At 41.3% G+C, this 18,832-nt stretch overlaps 1 protein-coding gene across 1 annotated transcript in view; it reads left to right on the plus strand.

Moving 5' to 3' along the window:
- The window catches only part of TRPC5 (transient receptor potential cation channel subfamily C member 5), a 254,409-nt gene that overhangs the window by 115,179 nt on the left and 120,398 nt on the right, over positions 1-18,832 (plus strand). Inside the window, exon 2 of the mRNA XM_004769088.3 lies at positions 5,689-6,086. Within this exon, the coding sequence (XP_004769145.1) occupies positions 5,709-6,086 (378 nt within the window). The 5' untranslated portion in view covers positions 5,689-5,708. The remainder of the gene's footprint in view (positions 1-5,688; positions 6,087-18,832) is intronic.

The following is an 18,832-nucleotide window of genomic DNA, read 5'->3' on the forward strand; positions in this document are numbered from 1 at the left end:
CTCGATTGAGCCCCACATCAGGATCTCTGCTCAGCAGGGAGTCTGCTTCTCCCTTGCTTGTGCTCTTGCTCTCTCTCTATGTCAAATAAATAAACAAAATCTTTAAGAATAAATAATTTATAACTGGAATCATACCACTAGAATGATCATAATTCTAGAGAAGGGGAGACTCAGAGTTGAGAAAGACATGAGAGCTGAAATCGAACATTTAAAGGGTTGTCATGCAGAAGAAAGAGTTTTGCTCAGTGTTGCTCTAGAGAAAAGAACTAGGGCAATGGAATAGAAGTTGTAGGCAGGTGATTTCAGCTCATCATAGAAAAGCATTTGCTGAAAGTCAGCATTCACTGCAGAGGTAAGAAAGCAGTGAGTTCCCCATTGGTGGAAATTTTCATTAACTGAATAATAACAAAGATATTGTCAAGAGACTTTTTCATTGGGCAGGGGATTATTCTAGATGACCTCTGAGATCCCCTGAAGAAGGTTCAAGATCTGGTCCTTTCTGGGAAAGATCAGTATCACTACATTAATATTAGACAATTCTCAAAGTGGTACTATGGAAGGAGCCAAAATGCTCTCAAAACCATTACCCCACCAAATGCACATACATGCACACCCACACACACACACACACACAGTCTTGCTCTCACCAGCCTACTCCTGTGCCTTTGTACATAAAATTTCACTTTAGTAACTTTTTGGATTGGGCATTTAAGGTTCTTCTTCAAATGTAGTTGTTTTCCTAGAAGAGGTGAAGCTTTAAGCCACCCAGCCATTTTCATCAGCTTCTATCACAATGCCTGATACATAGTCATTAAATCTGCTCATTATCCACCATTTACACTTGAGATTGTACAAGTTTATCAGATTAAATCTGCTTGACTTAAAGGGTTCTGAAAAGATGCAGAAGTGGATAGGTAAGCATGGATAAGGGTGAGAGGTCACAAGGGTTTCACTATTCAAGCTCAATCCTCATGGCACAGAGTGCAAGCCATGCACAGATACCACATCCCACTAAAAGCACATTTTTTTTAGTTAGGTGGAAAGCAAGGCTTTCCTCCTCACAGACAAGGTCCAGGGCTGGGCAGTTATCTGGGCTGGGATTTGCACTCTGGCTTTCTGCCCAGCCCATTGATTTAGCTCTTTAAATCGCATCATTTAAGCCTACAAATGTCACAGATCCCATTAGACACTCTCCTCTGGCTAGCAGCACAGAAAAGAGAGAACACAATAAGCCCCCTGAGGCAGCCTGTTAGACCATTCCTAATGTTCCTTACGTGGTGGACTACATTGGGAGTGAGGCTCACTTGCAGAAATGGCATAAAGTGCTGGCTGGTTTTGTTTTGTTTAGTTAAGAAAACACCTCAAGGCCAGTGCATAATGATGGGAAAGCCAACCTCATCTCTTGGCTTATGTTAATGGCAAATGAGTACAATCTGCCAAGTATAAAGGTAAAGAGTGACGGGAAGAAACCTTCTCAATAATACATCCTCAAGAGATTCCAGAAACTCTGTCATTACCTATTTGTTCCCAGAATAATGGCAGAATAGGACTAAGAGCATATGAAGAAAGCATTGTTCTCAGCCTGGTAGAAGGTAAGTAAGGGTTAACTGGCACCAGCTGTGGGGAATGGAAGAGTGGAAGGCATTAAGCAAGTCATCAATGTCTACATAAGCCTACATGTAAACAGAGAGTGCGGGGAATCCATTTTACATCATTGTCAATGAGTAATGTCAAGGTGGGCATGGATACATAAGAGAGATTCCCAAGCTCCCAAGGCCACAGCAAATTTCCTCCTCAAGGAATCCATCTTAAGGTGTTAACAGCTATTAGTCACATGATTTTTTAATTCCTTCCAGGGGTAGTTTTAGAGATGTAGTGCCTTAAAACAAAGGACTGATTCCCTCATAGTACACTCTCAGGCAAACCTCTCGAGGAGATATTTTTCTCTAGGAGGGATTCTATGAGGCTTCTCATAGCACAGTTCACTGGAAATGCAACAGACCAGATCAATTTCAAATGCAAGAGATGAAAAGTAAATCTAAACACTGAATTAACCTTATATAATCCAATTATACTTACTTCAAGTCTAAAATTACCGTGATTTTACTGTCTTCTCTCTTCACTACTATAGCCCACACATCTGGCACATAGCGAAAGTTCAATGAATGGTACTGCTTGTCGACTTCATTATTACTACGATTAGCACAGGAAGCAGTAGTAGTAATAGTGCTGCCCTGGCACAGTGCCTGGCACATATTAAGTATTAAAACTCTACTAATTATTGCACCAGCTCCTGGCAAAGTGCCTGGCATATAACAGGGCACCAGTTTAGTTAGTTCCCTTCCTTCTCATCTTGCACTAGAATACATTTGTCTTCAGTTTATCACACAGCCTTGCCTTACAGAAATGGAGAAGATCTTCCTGCTGCACAGTGCCTAGCACAGCACCACCCGTGACACCATCTGAAAAGACATCTAACCTTTTTTCCCATGGTAACCTCTTAAGTGGCAAATGGGCAGCCAGTATTTAAGATCATTTTTCTGATGGGAAAACTGAGGTTATGAGCTCTTGCATTGGAATTTTAGCTCGCCTCTAATCCTTTTATCTTATTGTAGCCTGAAAACTATACCCCACCCCCCACTAAGCCACGGTCAATCTAACCACTGTTGTTCTTATGCTCTATGGTGCCTGGAATACCCTCACATTTTCATATTTAATTCATCTTCCAAAGACTAGCTTAAGAACTACCTCCTCCATGAAACCTTTTCTGAGATCTCCAGCCCTCACCAAGCCCTTTCTGAAATTCCAAAGCATCAGATCAATGCCACACAATTTAATACTTAATTCTGTGAGCAAGCCAACCCTCCTCAGCTAGTTTGTATTTGTCAAACTTTAGTTTGTCGAGCACCCATCATGTTCCAGATCCTGTGTGACTCCTCAGAAGGCAGGAATCAAGGTACTCCTACCCTAGCGGCAGAAAGACAAGCACACAGTTAGATGACATTGGAGAAATGTCATCCAAGTACCAGTGGAGAACTCAGAGGGAGATTGGCTAACTTTATGAAGGTGTTGGGGGAAAAGGTCACAGAGAAGTAACACTATGAGCAAGGTGGTGAAGCCGAGAAGGAATTTGTTAGGAGGAGAGTGTGGGATGAAGCTATGTATAAAAACATAGTCATAAAAAGGCAACTTAGAGAGCACCACTTAGTATGGGTAGAACTTAGGGTGGGATGGAGAGAAAACCATGGAAGCTTTACTCATTCATTCTTCAACTATATATCAGGCATCCAGGCATGCCAAGAACTTGGCTAGGTACAGGTGTTATAAAAACAGGACAGATGCAATCTCTGAACTTGAGCTTTAAACCAAATTGGACAAAAGAGATGATTATCCAGTAAGACAAATATGTAACTACTAATTGTGATAAGCATTAAGAAGGAAAAGAATACAATGGAGAAAAGAGTATGAAGGAACTACTTTAGACAAGGTGACTAGTGAGAGCTTCTCTGAGGAGGTGACTTTTTGTTGAGGCATAAGAGATGAAGACAGCTGGAGAAGAGCATTCCAGGAGGTAATCAAAACAGTTGAGGTGCCAAAAAAGTTTGGCACATTGGGAGAATCAAAAGAAATTTCATGAGGCTAAAGAATAGTGGATGAGGGTGAGAATTTGGAAAGGTAAATACAAACCCAGACCTAGGAGACCTCAAAAAGGAAAGCTGATTTCATCACAAGAGCCGCAAGAAACTAATCAAGGAGGAGTAAAATGGAATCAGATGTGTGTTTCGTGAGATAAGTTGGGGGTGGTGATAAGTTGCAGGAGACCACAAAGAGGGAAGAGAATGGTCTGGATGACCAACCATAAGGTGGTGGAATGGTTTAGGCATGAGATGATGAACGCATGGACCTATTCTTTCATACCCTCCCAAAGTGACTAGTGTAGTGTGAGGCACACTGCAGGCTTCCAGTGTGCTCACATTGATTAACTAAATAAATATAAACTGAATCGGATTGTTGATTCTCTCTTCAGGAGATCATACTATCTCTTCTTCCTCCTCCCTGTTTGTTTATAATGTAGAAGGGGAGACAGGGAGGCAGTCTACAGTTAGTATTATTTAAGTCATTTGCTGTTTCGTGACAAATGCTTACTCTAAGTGCCACTTCCCTTTAGTCACTGCTGAGTTACTGGAAAGTAGCACAGGAAATATCAGTGCTTCTTGATATAGCCAAGCAGTACCCTGTTCTCCTGAGACTTAGATGCAGAGAAAAATTTGTCATTTGGGCCTGTTCAGAACAAGAGGTGACACTCACCTTCAAATACCAACTTCCCAGAAGATCACAAGCACATGAATTGCAAATGTCACTTGGTATAATATATGCTTCTTCCTTTGCCAAAGCGGGGATGTCATTACCTGGAAAAGTGAGGCAAATTTTTGTGGAAGCTTCATGTCTTCATCATCTCTTCCATCCAAGAGATGAGACAAGTGGCCCTTTATCACATTTCCATTTCCTTTTGCTGGGAAAACAGTTTGGTAATGAGACACTTAAATCGGTCCAGCCCAACTCAGCCTCCAGAGGATCTTAGAGGTCCCAGGGATGAGAGGGAAAGGAGAACCAATCACCTTATGGATCTGAGCCTCATCTTCTCCCCTGGGGAGGATAACCATTCCTATCTCACAGGGCTAGTATAAGGAGTCAGTAAGGATCATGCATGAATTTGATCTGTAAACTATGAGGCAAGAACTCTATACTGTTATTCATTCTATACAATTGAAGGCAAAGACTGTCTTTTACTTCTTGGTTTCCCAGAGAAAGTTAAACACATTGTAGGAATTCAATAATAGGTTTTACTTTAAAATAAATTCCATTAAAATCTGATTTTAGATGTGGGGCTTATAAAATAGACCATTCACTTCTCAGAACTGAATCAAACAGATTATCAGATCCATTAGCTTCTTGGTTTCAAGTAGTAGAGGAAAAAATCATGAATAGGCAGAGGGGATATTTGACTTTGGCCTATTGGAGCCAAGAACTGTTCCCCAGTGAGCAGCAGCTCACTGCTGGGTTTCAGTTAGCATGAAAACCAGATTTCAATCCAGAATCTACACCTGGGACAGCTTCAAATGTAACCCTGAAAATTAGCTCAGGCTCATGGGCCCAGGGCCTAAAGGAAATTGGCCAAAGGTAACTCCAACTTTGAATCATAAATCAGAAGTATTATCATGAGTATCTTTAGGCAGCAGAAGGGAAAGAAGGAATTAATTTGTGCCATGTTTTAGGAGGTTTACACTGTGCCAGTTGCTTTGATAATATATTTTCTCTTCTGACTCTCACAAGAGCTTTATGAAGAAGGAATTAACATTTAGCACAGGGCCTGGTGCACAGTAAGTACTAAGTGATAACTGCTATTGATGTTATTAATATTGATAACCTTAATAATAATAAATAAAAATGCAGTGGGATTGAATAACTTATCCAAGATCACAAAGCTGATAAAGTAAGGATTTGAACCCAGTTCTTTCTCACCCAAAAGCCTGGGCTTTTTCTGCTATACCCTTTTGCAAGTAGAGAAAGATCGTGGTATGAAGACGGTTGATTTTCCAACCCCTTAGCCAGACTTCCCCCATAAACTGGACACTTGAGAACTTCAGGCATCTAAGACTATCTTTGGTTTCTCACTCTCCCACTCAGGTTGCTAAATGCTATGAACCATGGCCCAACTATACTACAAAAAAGTCAACTATTCGCCATACAGAGATCGTATCCCCCTGCAGATTGTGAGGGCTGAGACCGAGCTCTCTGCAGAAGAGAAGGCTTTCCTCAATGCTGTAGAGAAGGGGGACTATGCCACAGTGAAGCAGGCCCTACAGGAGGCTGAGATTTACTACAATGTCAACATCAACTGCATGGATCCTCTGGGCCGGAGTGCCCTGCTTATTGCCATTGAGAATGAGAATTTGGAAATTATGGAGCTTCTACTGAACCACAGCGTATATGTAGGTGATGCATTGCTCTACGCCATCCGGAAGGAAGTGGTGGGCGCTGTGGAGCTTCTGCTCAGCTACCGGCGGCCAAGTGGAGAGAAGCAGGTAAGAGAAATCCCTATGGTCTGGGGAAACAGCTAGGAACAATAAGGCCCCAGGATCAGAAGCCTGAAAACTAAGGAAGGTTAGATAGGTTGGAGTTAAGGAACCCTATCTTGGGGGCACCTGGGTGGCTCAGTGGGTTAAAGCCTCTGCCTTCAACTCAGGTCATGATCCCAGGGTCCTGGGATCGAACCCCACATCGGGCTCTCTGCTTAGCAGGGAGCCTGCTTCTTCCTCTCTCTCTCTGCCTGCCTCTCTGCCTACTTGTGATCTCTGTCTCTGTCAAATAAATAAACAAATTTTTTTTTAAAAAGAAACCCTATCTTGACAACCCTTTGCTCTTAGAAATAGCATCAGTGATCTCAGGTGGTATCCTAGAGCTACCCTGTTTTTTCTACCTAGAGCTACCACACGGTTTTACTCATTTGCCTTTTCCTTGTGAGCATTCGCCCATTTACATTCAATACTTAGCAACCTAAGGCTGCCTGGGTGGCTTGGTCAGTTAAGCCTCTGCCTTCAGCTCTGGTCATGATCCCAGGGTCCTGGGATCAAGCCCCACATTGGGCTCCCTGCTCAGTAGGGAGCCTGTATCTCCCTCTCTCTCTGTCCCTCTCCCCACTCATTTCTTCTCTCTCTCTCTCTCAAATAAATAAAATCTTTAAAAAATACTTAGCAACCCAAAAGTATACATTCCAATTCCAGAATATCCAAGGTCATTTGACCCTTCCTACCTTCTGCTCTCTAGTTTCATTTTCTTCCTCTACTCAAAGGTTACATTTTAGAAAGGAAGAGACCAAATATAGATGTGGGATTTGTCCTCACTAGCCTCTCTCCTGGAGAATGGCAAAAGGCCTTTAAACGTGAATGCCTCGGTATAGATGCAGACACATACAGAGGATCATGTATTTTCCCAGTACCTGTGATGCAACTGCATTCCACTCCTAAGTGTTTAGTGTTTTGCCTCTGTGACTCTCCTACACTCCAAGGAACTTAAGCTTAATACTCTGGAATCACCTTTGAGTCCTTCCTTTTCCTGACCTTTGTGTCCAATCCCCAAGCCCTATGGTTTCTTCCTCCCCAATCTCTTTCATACTTTCTTTCCTCCTACCACTCTGCCTGTGCTCCTCATCATCTCTCTCCTAAATAGGTGATTCTCAAAGTGTGGTTCCCAGACCAGCATCATTAGTTAGCATCACCAGTGCGACCTGTTAGAAATGCAAATTCTCAGGTCCCACCACAGATTGATGGAATCAAAAACTCTGGGGATGAGGTCCAGTACACTGTGCTTTGACTAGCCCCTCCAGAAGGCTCTGATGCACACTCAGGTTTAAGAACCACTATCCTAGACTAACATGAAAATCTTCTAACTAGATTCCCCGACTAAAGAACACTTCCTTTATCACAAGCCATCCTGAGAAACAATGCTAATTTATTCTCCCCAGCACAACAATCCTGTCATTGCTGTCAATGCTTTCAGTAATTACAAGGTCTCATTACAAGAGAAACCAACACATGAAGTCTAACACTCTGTACCCTTCAGCAATGGTCTTTTCCAGCCCTGTCTCCCACAGGTTTCTCCTAAACCTCCCAAGTCAGACAGGTTTCTTCGCTGCCTTTCTTTGGAGCATAGTATGGACAAAGAAAATACAGAGTCATCAACTCTGGAATACCATAATACACTAAAGAGCAAAATAGTACAAATAAAACTCCAAATTGCAAAGTACTCCATTAAGGAAAACACTTGACATCAAACCTTATAAGATACAACCAAAACTTGTTTTAAGGGAATTCATAGCTTTACTACTTGCCTGCCCGGTTAAACTGAAAGGAACAGAAGTAAGCTAAGTGATAACTCATAGACTAAGCATTGGAATGGAGAGAGCAGAAAAACAGACAGTAGATTAAAAGTTCTTTGAGTAAAGGTCCTGAATGTCCCATCCGCCATCAGCACTTAATACAGTGCAGCTGTATCCCCACACTAGGAAAGTGCCTGTAATATCACACGGACTCAATAAATACTTATCTTAAGAACAAGTAGTTCATAACAGTTCATTTGCAGTCAGCACTGTGCTGAGAATGTTACACCACTGAGTTCATTTAATCCCCTCAGCAACTCTTTTAAGTAGACACTACTATGACTACCCCTCTGAAAAATCGAGTAATAGTTGAATCAGTTGTCCAAGATCACAGTGTCAGAGCCAGGATTCGAACCCAGGCAACTGAACTCCTAAACCTACCCAATTAATCACTTGATTATACTGCTTTCCAAGCAATCGAAGTCTTGGGATTTCCGACACAGGAGTTCTAAGACTAGGGTTGATCAGTGAAGGATGGAGAGCTCTCTGGAAAGGACAGGCCAGAATTTGGATGAATAGCAAAACAGATAGGTATAAACATGTTCCCTACTCAGTCTGTGTACCAATTCCCATCAAAACTGATTTGTTCTGTGCCCTATTTTCCCATAGTCCTGGAAGGTCCTGGGTGATTTACTGTGTTACTCTGAACTAAGGCTTATCCAGATACCCTGCTCTATGATGACCTTGCTCACCTCTGAGATCGTGTAGCCATTAGCTCTAACCCTCCATTGACACCAATTATGTGCTACCATGTATTATTGGCCAGCAGTTGACATCAATTGCATGCTACTATGTATTACTGGCCAGCCTTGCCTAAATGTCTTATCTCTGTAACTAGATTGTTTCTTTTTCTTTTTTTTTTTTTTTTAAGATTTAATTTATTTGTCAGAGAGAGAGAGAGCACAAGCAGGGGAAGGGGCAGAGGGAAAGGGAGAAGCACTCTCCCTGCCGAGCAAGAAGCCGGATGTGGGACTCCATCTTAGGACCCTAGGATCATGCCCTGAGCCAAAGGCAGATGCTTAATCAACTGAGCTACCCAGCTACCCTAGATTGTTTCTTAAATGTCAGACATAGTCTAATGCCTAACCATTTCCATGTTTCCCCCAATAGTACCTAACCCAGTTCGTAGTACATAATTGGTGATATATAAATATTTGCTGATAGATAAGAAGGAATTACATTTATCCCTCAGAAAAGTATATGCCTAGCTGATTGAACAAGACATCCTGGACTTTCATATTCAATCCCATTTATCCTCATAACTGTGGTGAAAGATAGGAGAGCACAGGGGAGTTTCCAAAGAGGAGGCTAGCAATACTAACCCTATCTGAGTTTTGAAAGTAGGCTATGTCCTTATTTGATGGCCCCCTTGTCCCCAATCTTTCCTGTCCTCTGGAAAACTCTGAAGAAGAAAGGCACCAGTAAACTTACTCTAAAGTACAATCTAAGGCATGACCTCCCTCAAGAAAAGCAGTGCTTAACTCACAGGAATGAACCACTAATGGTGAAATGTCAGGCATATGGAACAGGGGTGAAACTGTTTGGGACAGTCTGTCTATTCCCAAGATCCTTTCAGACATGCTGTCAATGTAAGACCTCCTTTGTCCATACTCCAGTATCACACCATATGTACAAACGCACAAAGCCATCAGGCCATCCCCAAGTCTTTTCTGAAAGCTTTCTCCTCCCACTCTCCTCTCTCCCCCAACCCCCACCACCAGCCTCTGCTAAATTTTATTTTCTCCCATTGCTCTGACAATCGCTACAATAAGTCATATGTCAGTAACTATAACAACAGGCTGCCACAGTGCTGGAGTTCTGCCTTTCTGGGATATAGAAACAGGATTTGTTTACCTGGAAGCAATCAGGAATGTGAGCAAACGTAGGCCTCCTGAATGTCCATGGGTCCAGCTGGGTAGCCTACTCTCAGAAAGGCACACCTCCCACACACAGATTCCAAACACCTGACCTTTTTCCTGGGTCCTCCATCTCGCCAAGGGATGGGCACAGCTGACCTCCATCTGTATTGGGTATATAAACGAGTGTCCTTTTTGGCTTTATTGGGCAAAGAGTTTGGTCTCAGGCTAGCAGCAAGAAACCCTCTGCTCAGCCCACCGTGCTCTTCCCTGTCTTCTAGCCTATCAAATGTCCTCTCAGATAAAGATCAGATGCCAGGGATAAATGGCTGACACTGGCTTTGAGGATCAACACTCCCTTGGAAATCTGCATTTTTAATAGGAACCAAAACTCAAAGTAAAAATGGCGGAGCTTTTTCAGAATTTCCTGCACCAGACAAGTATAAGACTCGTGTGTGTGTGTGTGTGTGTGTGTGTGTGTGTGTGTGTGGTGTTAGTCTTTTGTCTTCTTGTGTGTGTGTTGTTCTGAGGTCTTGCTGCTCTGGAAATCTGACCCCCTTGGCAGCATCCACTCCCTGACCACTACAGCCTATTTCCTCAGTGGCAGATTTTGTGATTCCTTGGGATAAACATTCTTAAATAACTCACAGAATTCAAGAGCTTTGTATCACAGAACATTTAACACTCCCCTCTTTCTTGTATATAAAGCCCACTGAGTCCAGGAACCACTAGAGGAACATCAGCAGCCTGAGGAGCCAAAGCAACTACAATCCAGAGCAGTCTTATACTTGCGTCTGGTCAAAACCAGCTCAAAGATTAATCATTGTGCATACAGAGAATTTGTCAAAATACAGATGCCTGACCCCTACAAAATCGGAATCTTGGGGTTTGAGCCTGGGACCAACATTTTAATAGGCCCACCCTCGCCCATTTCTAGGTAAGAGGCCTATGACCCTCTCTGTATTTGTTTCCTAGGACTACCATAATAAATTTCCACAAACTGGGAGGCTTAAAATAGAAGAAATGCATTCTCTCCTCGTTCAGAAGGTCAGAGGTCTGAAATGAAGGTACAAACAGGGCTGGCTCCTTCTGGAGGCCGTAGGAGAGAATCTGTTCCATGCCTTGGCTTATAACTGCATCAATCTCTGCCTCCATCATCACACACAGTTCTCCTCTGTGTCTTTTCCCTGTGTCTTTCAGTCTTGATCTCCATCTCTTTTCTCTTATAAAATACCAGCCATTGATTTAGGGCCCAACCTAATGCAGGATGACCTCATTTTAACATGACATCTGCAGACCCTTTTTCTAAATAAGGTCACATTCACAGGTACTGTGGGTTAAGACTTGACAGTATCTTTTGACGGGATACCTTTCAATCCACTATACTCTCTATGAGGAATATAAGTCAGGTAAGTGGTTTTCAAACATTTTCAGAAACAGAGCCTTTAAATAAAGGAAATCCTGCCCAGATGTAAAACAGACAAACAGACCCACACAGAGCTGGCCTGGTTTATGAGCATATCAGGGCTCAAAGCCCTACTTGTTCACACACACACACACAATCCTATACCTCCTTGGCCCCTAAGGAGCAAGCATAGCTGGAAAACCACTCATCTCAAAGACAGAATGACAGACTCGAATTCAGAGTTTGAGGTGCTAACCAACTTGCAGCAAACAGGATGACCTTGGGCAAGGTACAAGATCTTTTACACATGTCCAGTTACAGAATCACCCTATGGCTTAGTTTCCTCATATATAAAGCAAAGCTGATGATACCAGTCCCTACCTAATCTGGGGTAGGAAGAAAGAAAGAAAAAAAAGATACATTGAAGTCTTTGGAAAAAAATGTAAATGCTAGACAGAGGTCAAGGACTGTTACTCTTGGCTTCATTCCATCAGTTTGACTTAGCCTGTCATATTGTGTGGAGAGACCATCTGGCAAGTGGCACACATCACAACGAAGCACTAGTACAATGAGAGAGAGAGAGACTGGTGAGCAAGCTGGCCCAGTTCACAGATTATCTCCTTCTGCCTGGCATTGATGACAATGGTCTTCCTTTTGCTGTTAAGCAAGCTGTATAACCTTGAAGTCATCCCTTCCTGTTCATTCGTGTCTTTAAGGATTGAAGCAACAGGGAGGTAGAGCTGCTGGCCTCTCCATCAACAGCTTACCCAAAAAATTTTCTTTCTTGGTCATTTGCGTCAGTGCAGGCAGGCGGAAAGAGACTAAGCCAACCTTCTCCCCAAGGCCCACCCCTCTGGGTTCTGCCATAATTACTCATTTGTCTGTGGCAGATGGCTCCAAATTAAAACTGGTTTCACAGATGAGCTAGTGAGATTAAGTTTCAACAACACTGATAAGTGTTTATGTTAAGATTGTAGAAAATCAGCAATAAGACTTTCCATTTACTCCCTTCTATCTGACTTATGGTCTCAGGGAGAGATTGCACAGTGTGGAGGGGAACACTGAGGGCCTGGGCAAAGGTGGCTAGAGCCCAGAGAGGGGAACTAAAGAGCCTAACCTCTAAGTCTCAAACATTCAATAAGAGAGCAGAAAGTAAAGGGAAGAATGGCAGAAGTTACCCTGCTATTCATAGACAACCTAAAGTGGTAGAAAGAAAATAAGCTTTGCAGCCAGCCACTTATTAGATGCGTTTCCTTGGACATATCAGTTAAACATATCAGTTTAGAAACCTTAGTTTCTTCATCTGTAAATGGGAACAACCGTGGAGTCTACTTCATAGAGGTAAAGTGAGATTAAATGGAATAATGCACACATATTACTTAGAACAGTGCCTGACACATAGCCAATACTCGGAAAGGGTAGTTAGTACTATTCCTACCCCTATTAGTTTGAAACCCTGCTGATATCACCTTCTGGTGATAATCTCATGTAACCATTTTTTTTCAAAAATGTGGTAAGAACCCACTTGCAAGAGTTCAGACTGAGTGACTTTAACAAAGTTATTTACAGTTATTGAGCATCAGTTTCCTTATCTATAGAGTGGGGATAATGATACTGTCTATGTCACAGATTGTTGCAAGATTTAAATGAGAATTATTTTTTTAACATTTGGCATAATTTGTGGTATCTAACATTCAATATGTGATACTTATATTCTTAGCATTAATATAAAAGTCTTATTATGAACTCTGTTACCTGAATTGCCCAATGTAATGGAAAGTATTTAATCTTTGTCATAATCTGAGGAACAGCTTTAATTCTCTGATTTTCATTCTAAAATCAAAGTTCTAGACCCAAAAAATGGGTTGTGCCAATCAACTCAAGATAATAAATCAACCACTTCTTGGGAGGAGAAGGTCATAATGAGTGCATCATATCATAGCAGACAAACTGCTGTAGAGTCCAGCTTCTTTCTTTCAACCCACTTCAGTCTTCTCCGCCCCAACTTCCAGTCAGATGCCCAGTAACAACCAGCTAGATGATGGTGACCGTTCACCAAGGTCTCAACTAAGGAGTGGCTCAACCAGTGACCACAGACTAATTCCCCTTTACTCCCAACTAGGATCAGAGAAGACAAGAGGGAGGGTAGATAGATGGGCATGGGAACCCAACAATTGCCATTTATAAGACTCAGGATGCACCGGGCCCAGTGCCCTGAGTCTTGGTGAGGTATTATTCATTCATTTCCCTCTGACCAGCATGCCATCCTCTTCTTTCTTCCTTTCCAGGTCAAAGCCTATTTTCTAAAATGTTCTCCCCTTGAAACCTCTGTGTCTACTTGTGTCTGGAGTGTCTTCCTATATTGTCCACATCACACATTTTGGATGATGTAGCATACATTTGCTTGCACTGTTCTATTTCTGCCCCCTGGTTTTTGTTGGCATATGGAAAGGAACAGGGTTGTGTTTGGTGCACTGGGATAGGACAGCTGGGAAGGGAGATAGAAGGAGACCTCTGGATTTTGCACCAATTTTTCACACTTGAATTGAATTTGCAACAAGAGCTATAAGCTAGAAAAACAAATAGCAATGAAGAACCTAGGGTAAAAAGGAGACAGAAATGGCTGCCTTTTATACAATCAGTGTGAGGCACAGGAGGAGTGGATGATATCACAGGCAGATGAGTTATACCTGCCCTGGGACAGAGGAGAATAGAAAACTTCCTAGCTGGACATGTGTATGTTGGTTAGGGCTATGCTCAACCATGAGCACAAAGCTCTTGAAAGGAAGCTTGAGTTGATGGTAGCTCTGGGAAGCTAAAAACTCACATGTGTTTTTATTTGGTGATTGCCTTTTTATATTATATTTATATGTATATTATATTTATATATTTATATTTGTATTATATAGATAGATAGATATTTGTATTTCTTCTTTGTGAGGTATAATGCAGTCAGCTATCTTGGTTTTCTTGAAACCAAGTTTAAGTAACTGCGTTTTTTGGTTTTTGGTTTTGGTTTTTTTTTTCAGAGAGGTGAATATCTTAAATCTTTTGTGGCTCTTGGAACACAAAAGGCCATGCTCACTAAGAGGGGAGGGGGCTGGAGGGACAGCATGTGCATGTTTGTTCTCCACACAATACCATACATTTCTTGAGGGCACTCACTGTATCTTTCAATTTTATTGTGAGGCATATAATTAGCAGTCAAAAATACTTAGACAACTGAATAGAACTGAAGTGAATTAATCATTTGCTGAAACTCTATCATCAATGAGTTGTTCCAGAGAGACACTACTTGGAGCTGCTTTGCTTATTTTCAGCTTTGTTGTAATCGTTAGTGCTTCTGATGGTCCCTCCATGGCAGAGTGGAATAATAGAGTAGCTTGGGAGACCGGAAGCTTTGTGCCAGTTCAGACTGAGCTGAGTGATCTTGGACATGTTACTTCAGGCCAATTAATCTCTAAACTCTCTACAGTTGTGCTTTGAGAATACAATAGGCCTTGTCCACTGAAAGTCAGCACAAACACAAGAGGAAGTAACTCAGTGTATCACTTTGTCTGCTATGATATGATGCACTCATTATGACCTTCTCCTCCCAAGAAGTGGTTGATTTATTATCTTGAGTTGATTGGCACAACCCATTTTTGGGGTCTAGGACTTTGATATTAGAATGAAAACCAGAGAATTAAAGCTGTTCTTCAGATTATGACAAGATTAAATATTTTCTGTTAGATTGGGCAATTCAGGTAACAGAGTTCATAATAACCCAGGAGACTGGTTGAACAGCAGTATCCCTCAGCAAGTGTTTGTGAGGAGCTGGCCATGTTGATCCTTAACTCCTTCCCCTTCCATCTACCTACTTCCCCAAATGACATTCTCTTCTGCCTCTCTTCCAATCCCTCCCCATATACACAGTTTCAATGTTGGTGTTCCACTGTAATCTCATTGGTTTGCAACTCTCTTGGCTTCCACGATATCATGCCTACCTGGAGCCTCATCTCCCTCTGACCACTCCCTTTTAGTCTTTTCTTCAGAGTCCTTATCTTTTTTCCCCTACAATACTGGTGCTACACGGAGCTCTATCATTTCTACATTTTTGGTTCAGTATCTATCATGAGGTCCATAATTTCTTTTCCAAAGTTCAGCTATATATATACACACCTAGATGTACCCTAGACCCTTACAATTTACTATGTCTAATAATAAAAATAGTAAACACTAATTTGCACTTACTATGTGTCAGGCACCATTCTAAGTACATAATATACATTAACTTGTTTGAGCCTCACAACCGTCCTATGATGAGGGATAATACTCATTCTTACAAATGGAGGCATTAAGCACAAAGAGGTTAAGTAACTTTCCCAAGATTATAGAGCTGGTCAGTAGACTAGCTGGGATTTAAACCTAGGCAGTCTGGCTGCAGAGTCTGTGTTCTTGCCTGTACTAACCTCAGTTTGCCCTCCATGTCCTCTTCTTCATCCAGTGTATCCTCTCCAAGGTGATGGCATCCTCATCCCTCCAGGTTTCCTTCCAGTGTTCTAGATCTGAAACCTTGCAGTGGTCTTCACCTTCACCCTCTCCTTCAGCCACCCACACCAAGTTGGTTACCAAGTCCCTTTAAATAACTGAGGTGAGGAGGCAAAGATATAATCAATTAGTCAAAATATAAGTGCTGTTAGAGATAAGAAAGGACTGTATTTTGAGGAGCATAGGTATCTGATCATGTCACTCAAATGGTTAGGGCTGCTTCTTATTTCCTGTAGAATAAAGTTCAAAATACATGTGCATTATTGATAGTTTGAAGAAAGAGGCCTGGCAATTCATGTCGAATTGTCACTGATAAATCCAGCCCTAAACTTAGATGGATAGTGAGTTCCGTTGGACAAGACAGTGTAAGGGAAGTGGTTTCTTCTTCTGTCCTCTCCAGAGTCAGGACAGCTATCTTAGTGAGGGGCATCCTGGATTCAGGAACCTCCTGGTAAATGTACACTTAATCTGGTAGTTATTCTCTATTCTAAAATGTATGTCAGGGGTACCTCAGTAGCTCAGTGGGTTAAGCCTCTGCCTTCAGCTCAGGTCATGATCTCAGGGTCCTGGGGTCGAGCCCGCATCGGGCTCTCTGCTCAGCGGCGAGCCTGCTTCCTCCTCTCTCTCTGTCTGCCTCTCTGCCTACTTGTGATCTCTGCCTGTCAAATAAATAAATAAAATCTTATAAAAATTTTTTTTAAAAGTATGTCACCCCTCTGAAGTCCTCCACAGAAGGAAGGTAATCAGCATATTATTACTAAGATCTTGAATGAGGGAGTTTCCTGTTTCACCATACTATCAGTGGATTGTTATTGCTGGTCCATTAGTTTAAAAAAAAAAAAAAGGCTGTGAGCCAGATAAGGAAAAGGCACTGAAAGAACTTTCCAAAGAAATACAAATCAGAGAAGGAAGAGGAACATGGTCACAACTGCAAATCTCCTGCATGTCTACCACCTTTACCTCCTTATCTGGAAAAGGGATATGATGACCTACAGCAAACACTTCTGAAACTGGAGAGTAGAATTTATAAATCCCCCTCTGCACTTCAAGGACAGCCTGGAGTGATTTGATGTTTGTGGCCACCATCAGCTCCATTATTCATATGAGAATTGCAGATAGAACTTTTGAGCTGCAAATGACCTCTAGAGATCCTCCAATCCATCCCCTCCTCAAATAGCCAGGTAGATCTCCCCACCTACCAGTGGGCCTACATAAGGAAGGCTTCAATCCCTACTCAGACAGCCAGAATTTAGAGCAGTTTGGGCTTTGTCTACCCAACCAAAATGAAGATGTGTCATATTTACTCAAGCAATTTTCCCCCTTTTCCCTCCCCATTATTTCTTAACTCTCAAACTGAGGTTATTCAAGTATCAGGAACCCAGATTGCCACTGCCCTTCTCCACCGCCATGTTTACTTGGGAGCTTTGGTTTTAAAGATAATACATGTTATTACTACTCTCAAAACCCACTCCCTGGAAGTCATCATTATGAACAATATAGGTGTGTCCTCCTATGTATTTTGTATGCATAATCAAACAGAAACATATACACACAAATACACAGACTTCTTTTCACAAATGTTCAACAACTTGTTTCTTTTTCCTTAACAATATATTGGAGACATCTTTCCCTAGGAAGATATTTATCTTTACCATATTCTTTTTTTTATAAAGATTTTATTTATTTATTTGACAGACATAGATCACAGGTAGGCAGAGAGGCAGGCAGAGAGAGAGAGGAAAGCAAGGCTCCCTGCTGAGCAGAGAGCCCAATGTGGGGTTCGATCCCAGGACCCTGAGATCATGACCTGAGCTGAAGGCAGAGGCTTTAACCCACTGAGCCACCCAGGTGCCCCTACCATATTCTTTTTAATAACAATATTACATTATATCATACAGATTGCCATATTTATTTAGCCAGTCCTCTATTAATGAACATTTATTTCAAGAATATCTAGGTTGTTGGATTTTGCTTTCCTAAACAATGCTGTGATGACTATCAGTGGGTTTGCGTATATGTGTGTGTCTTTGAAAAGTTGTGTGATTATATCTGTAAGGCAAATTCTTAGTAATGAGATTATGGAATCACAGGGTATGTGCATTATTTAATTGCTATAGCTATTGCCAAATTGCTCTCCTACCAACAGTGTGTGAGAATGCTTGTTTCTCACATCCTTGGAATCAAGATTGCAAAAAATTTAATGATTTGGGGAAATTTTTGTCAACCCGACAGTTAAATATGCTATCTCATTATTGTTTTACAGTTAAATTTTTAATTTCCTATCATTTAATATTGTATTGTAAGCAATGTGTTTTATTCTTCTGTGAATCATCTGTTAATTTTTTTAACCCATCTTCCTAATAGTCTTCATCTTTTTCTTACTGATTTGTCTAAACTCTTTGTATATTAAAGTAATTAACACTTTATTCATTCTTGAAAATGTTTCACTCTGATTTATTAGAGAATAGTTATTTGCTCAGAGTTTTATAGCAAGTCTAGAGGAAAGAGCAAAGCTAAATGTATTCTAGATCTTTTAAGTTTTTTGCATAAAAGTATACAATTGTTTTAAGTGATGCTTAAAATGTCTTAGTGTCTCTCTGGGATAAGAAAACCAGGGTGAAAGACTTATTGATGTTTAATCACTTTTTTATTTTTAAGTTGCCAGTTTAGTGCTTAAGTACCTTTGTCCAAAGGAAAGAAGGCTATATGGTTGTTAAGGCTAGAGTTTACCAAGTTGAAGGCATAGAAAGGACAAGATGGGCCTATGCATCAAGTGCATGGGAAGTAGAAATGACACAGAAACAGAAAAAAGGGTGGGTCTTTAGCCGAGGAATGAGTTCTAACACCCAAGCAATGACAAAAATCCATTTAATACATTCTTTGCCCTGGCTTCATTGGCAGCAGAATTGCTACTCCAGGAAAAAAAAAATAAAGTATCAAATATTACAGGAAAACATTTTCCTGAATTTCCTCAATAGGAAGGAAACGTATGAGAGAGGAAATACAACATGACAAGGCTATACTGTTTCTGGTCTAAACTCTTCAAATTGTCTACAAGGATCCGATAAATAGGATAGATTCCAAATTCTTACTTTACTTGAT

This window comes from Mustela putorius, unplaced genomic scaffold (assembly GCF_011764305.1).
Source record: "Mustela putorius furo isolate JIRA1106 unplaced genomic scaffold, ASM1176430v1.1 tig00003901_pilon_pilon_pilon, whole genome shotgun sequence".
NCBI classification, from domain to species: domain Eukaryota; kingdom Metazoa; phylum Chordata; class Mammalia; order Carnivora; family Mustelidae; genus Mustela; species Mustela putorius.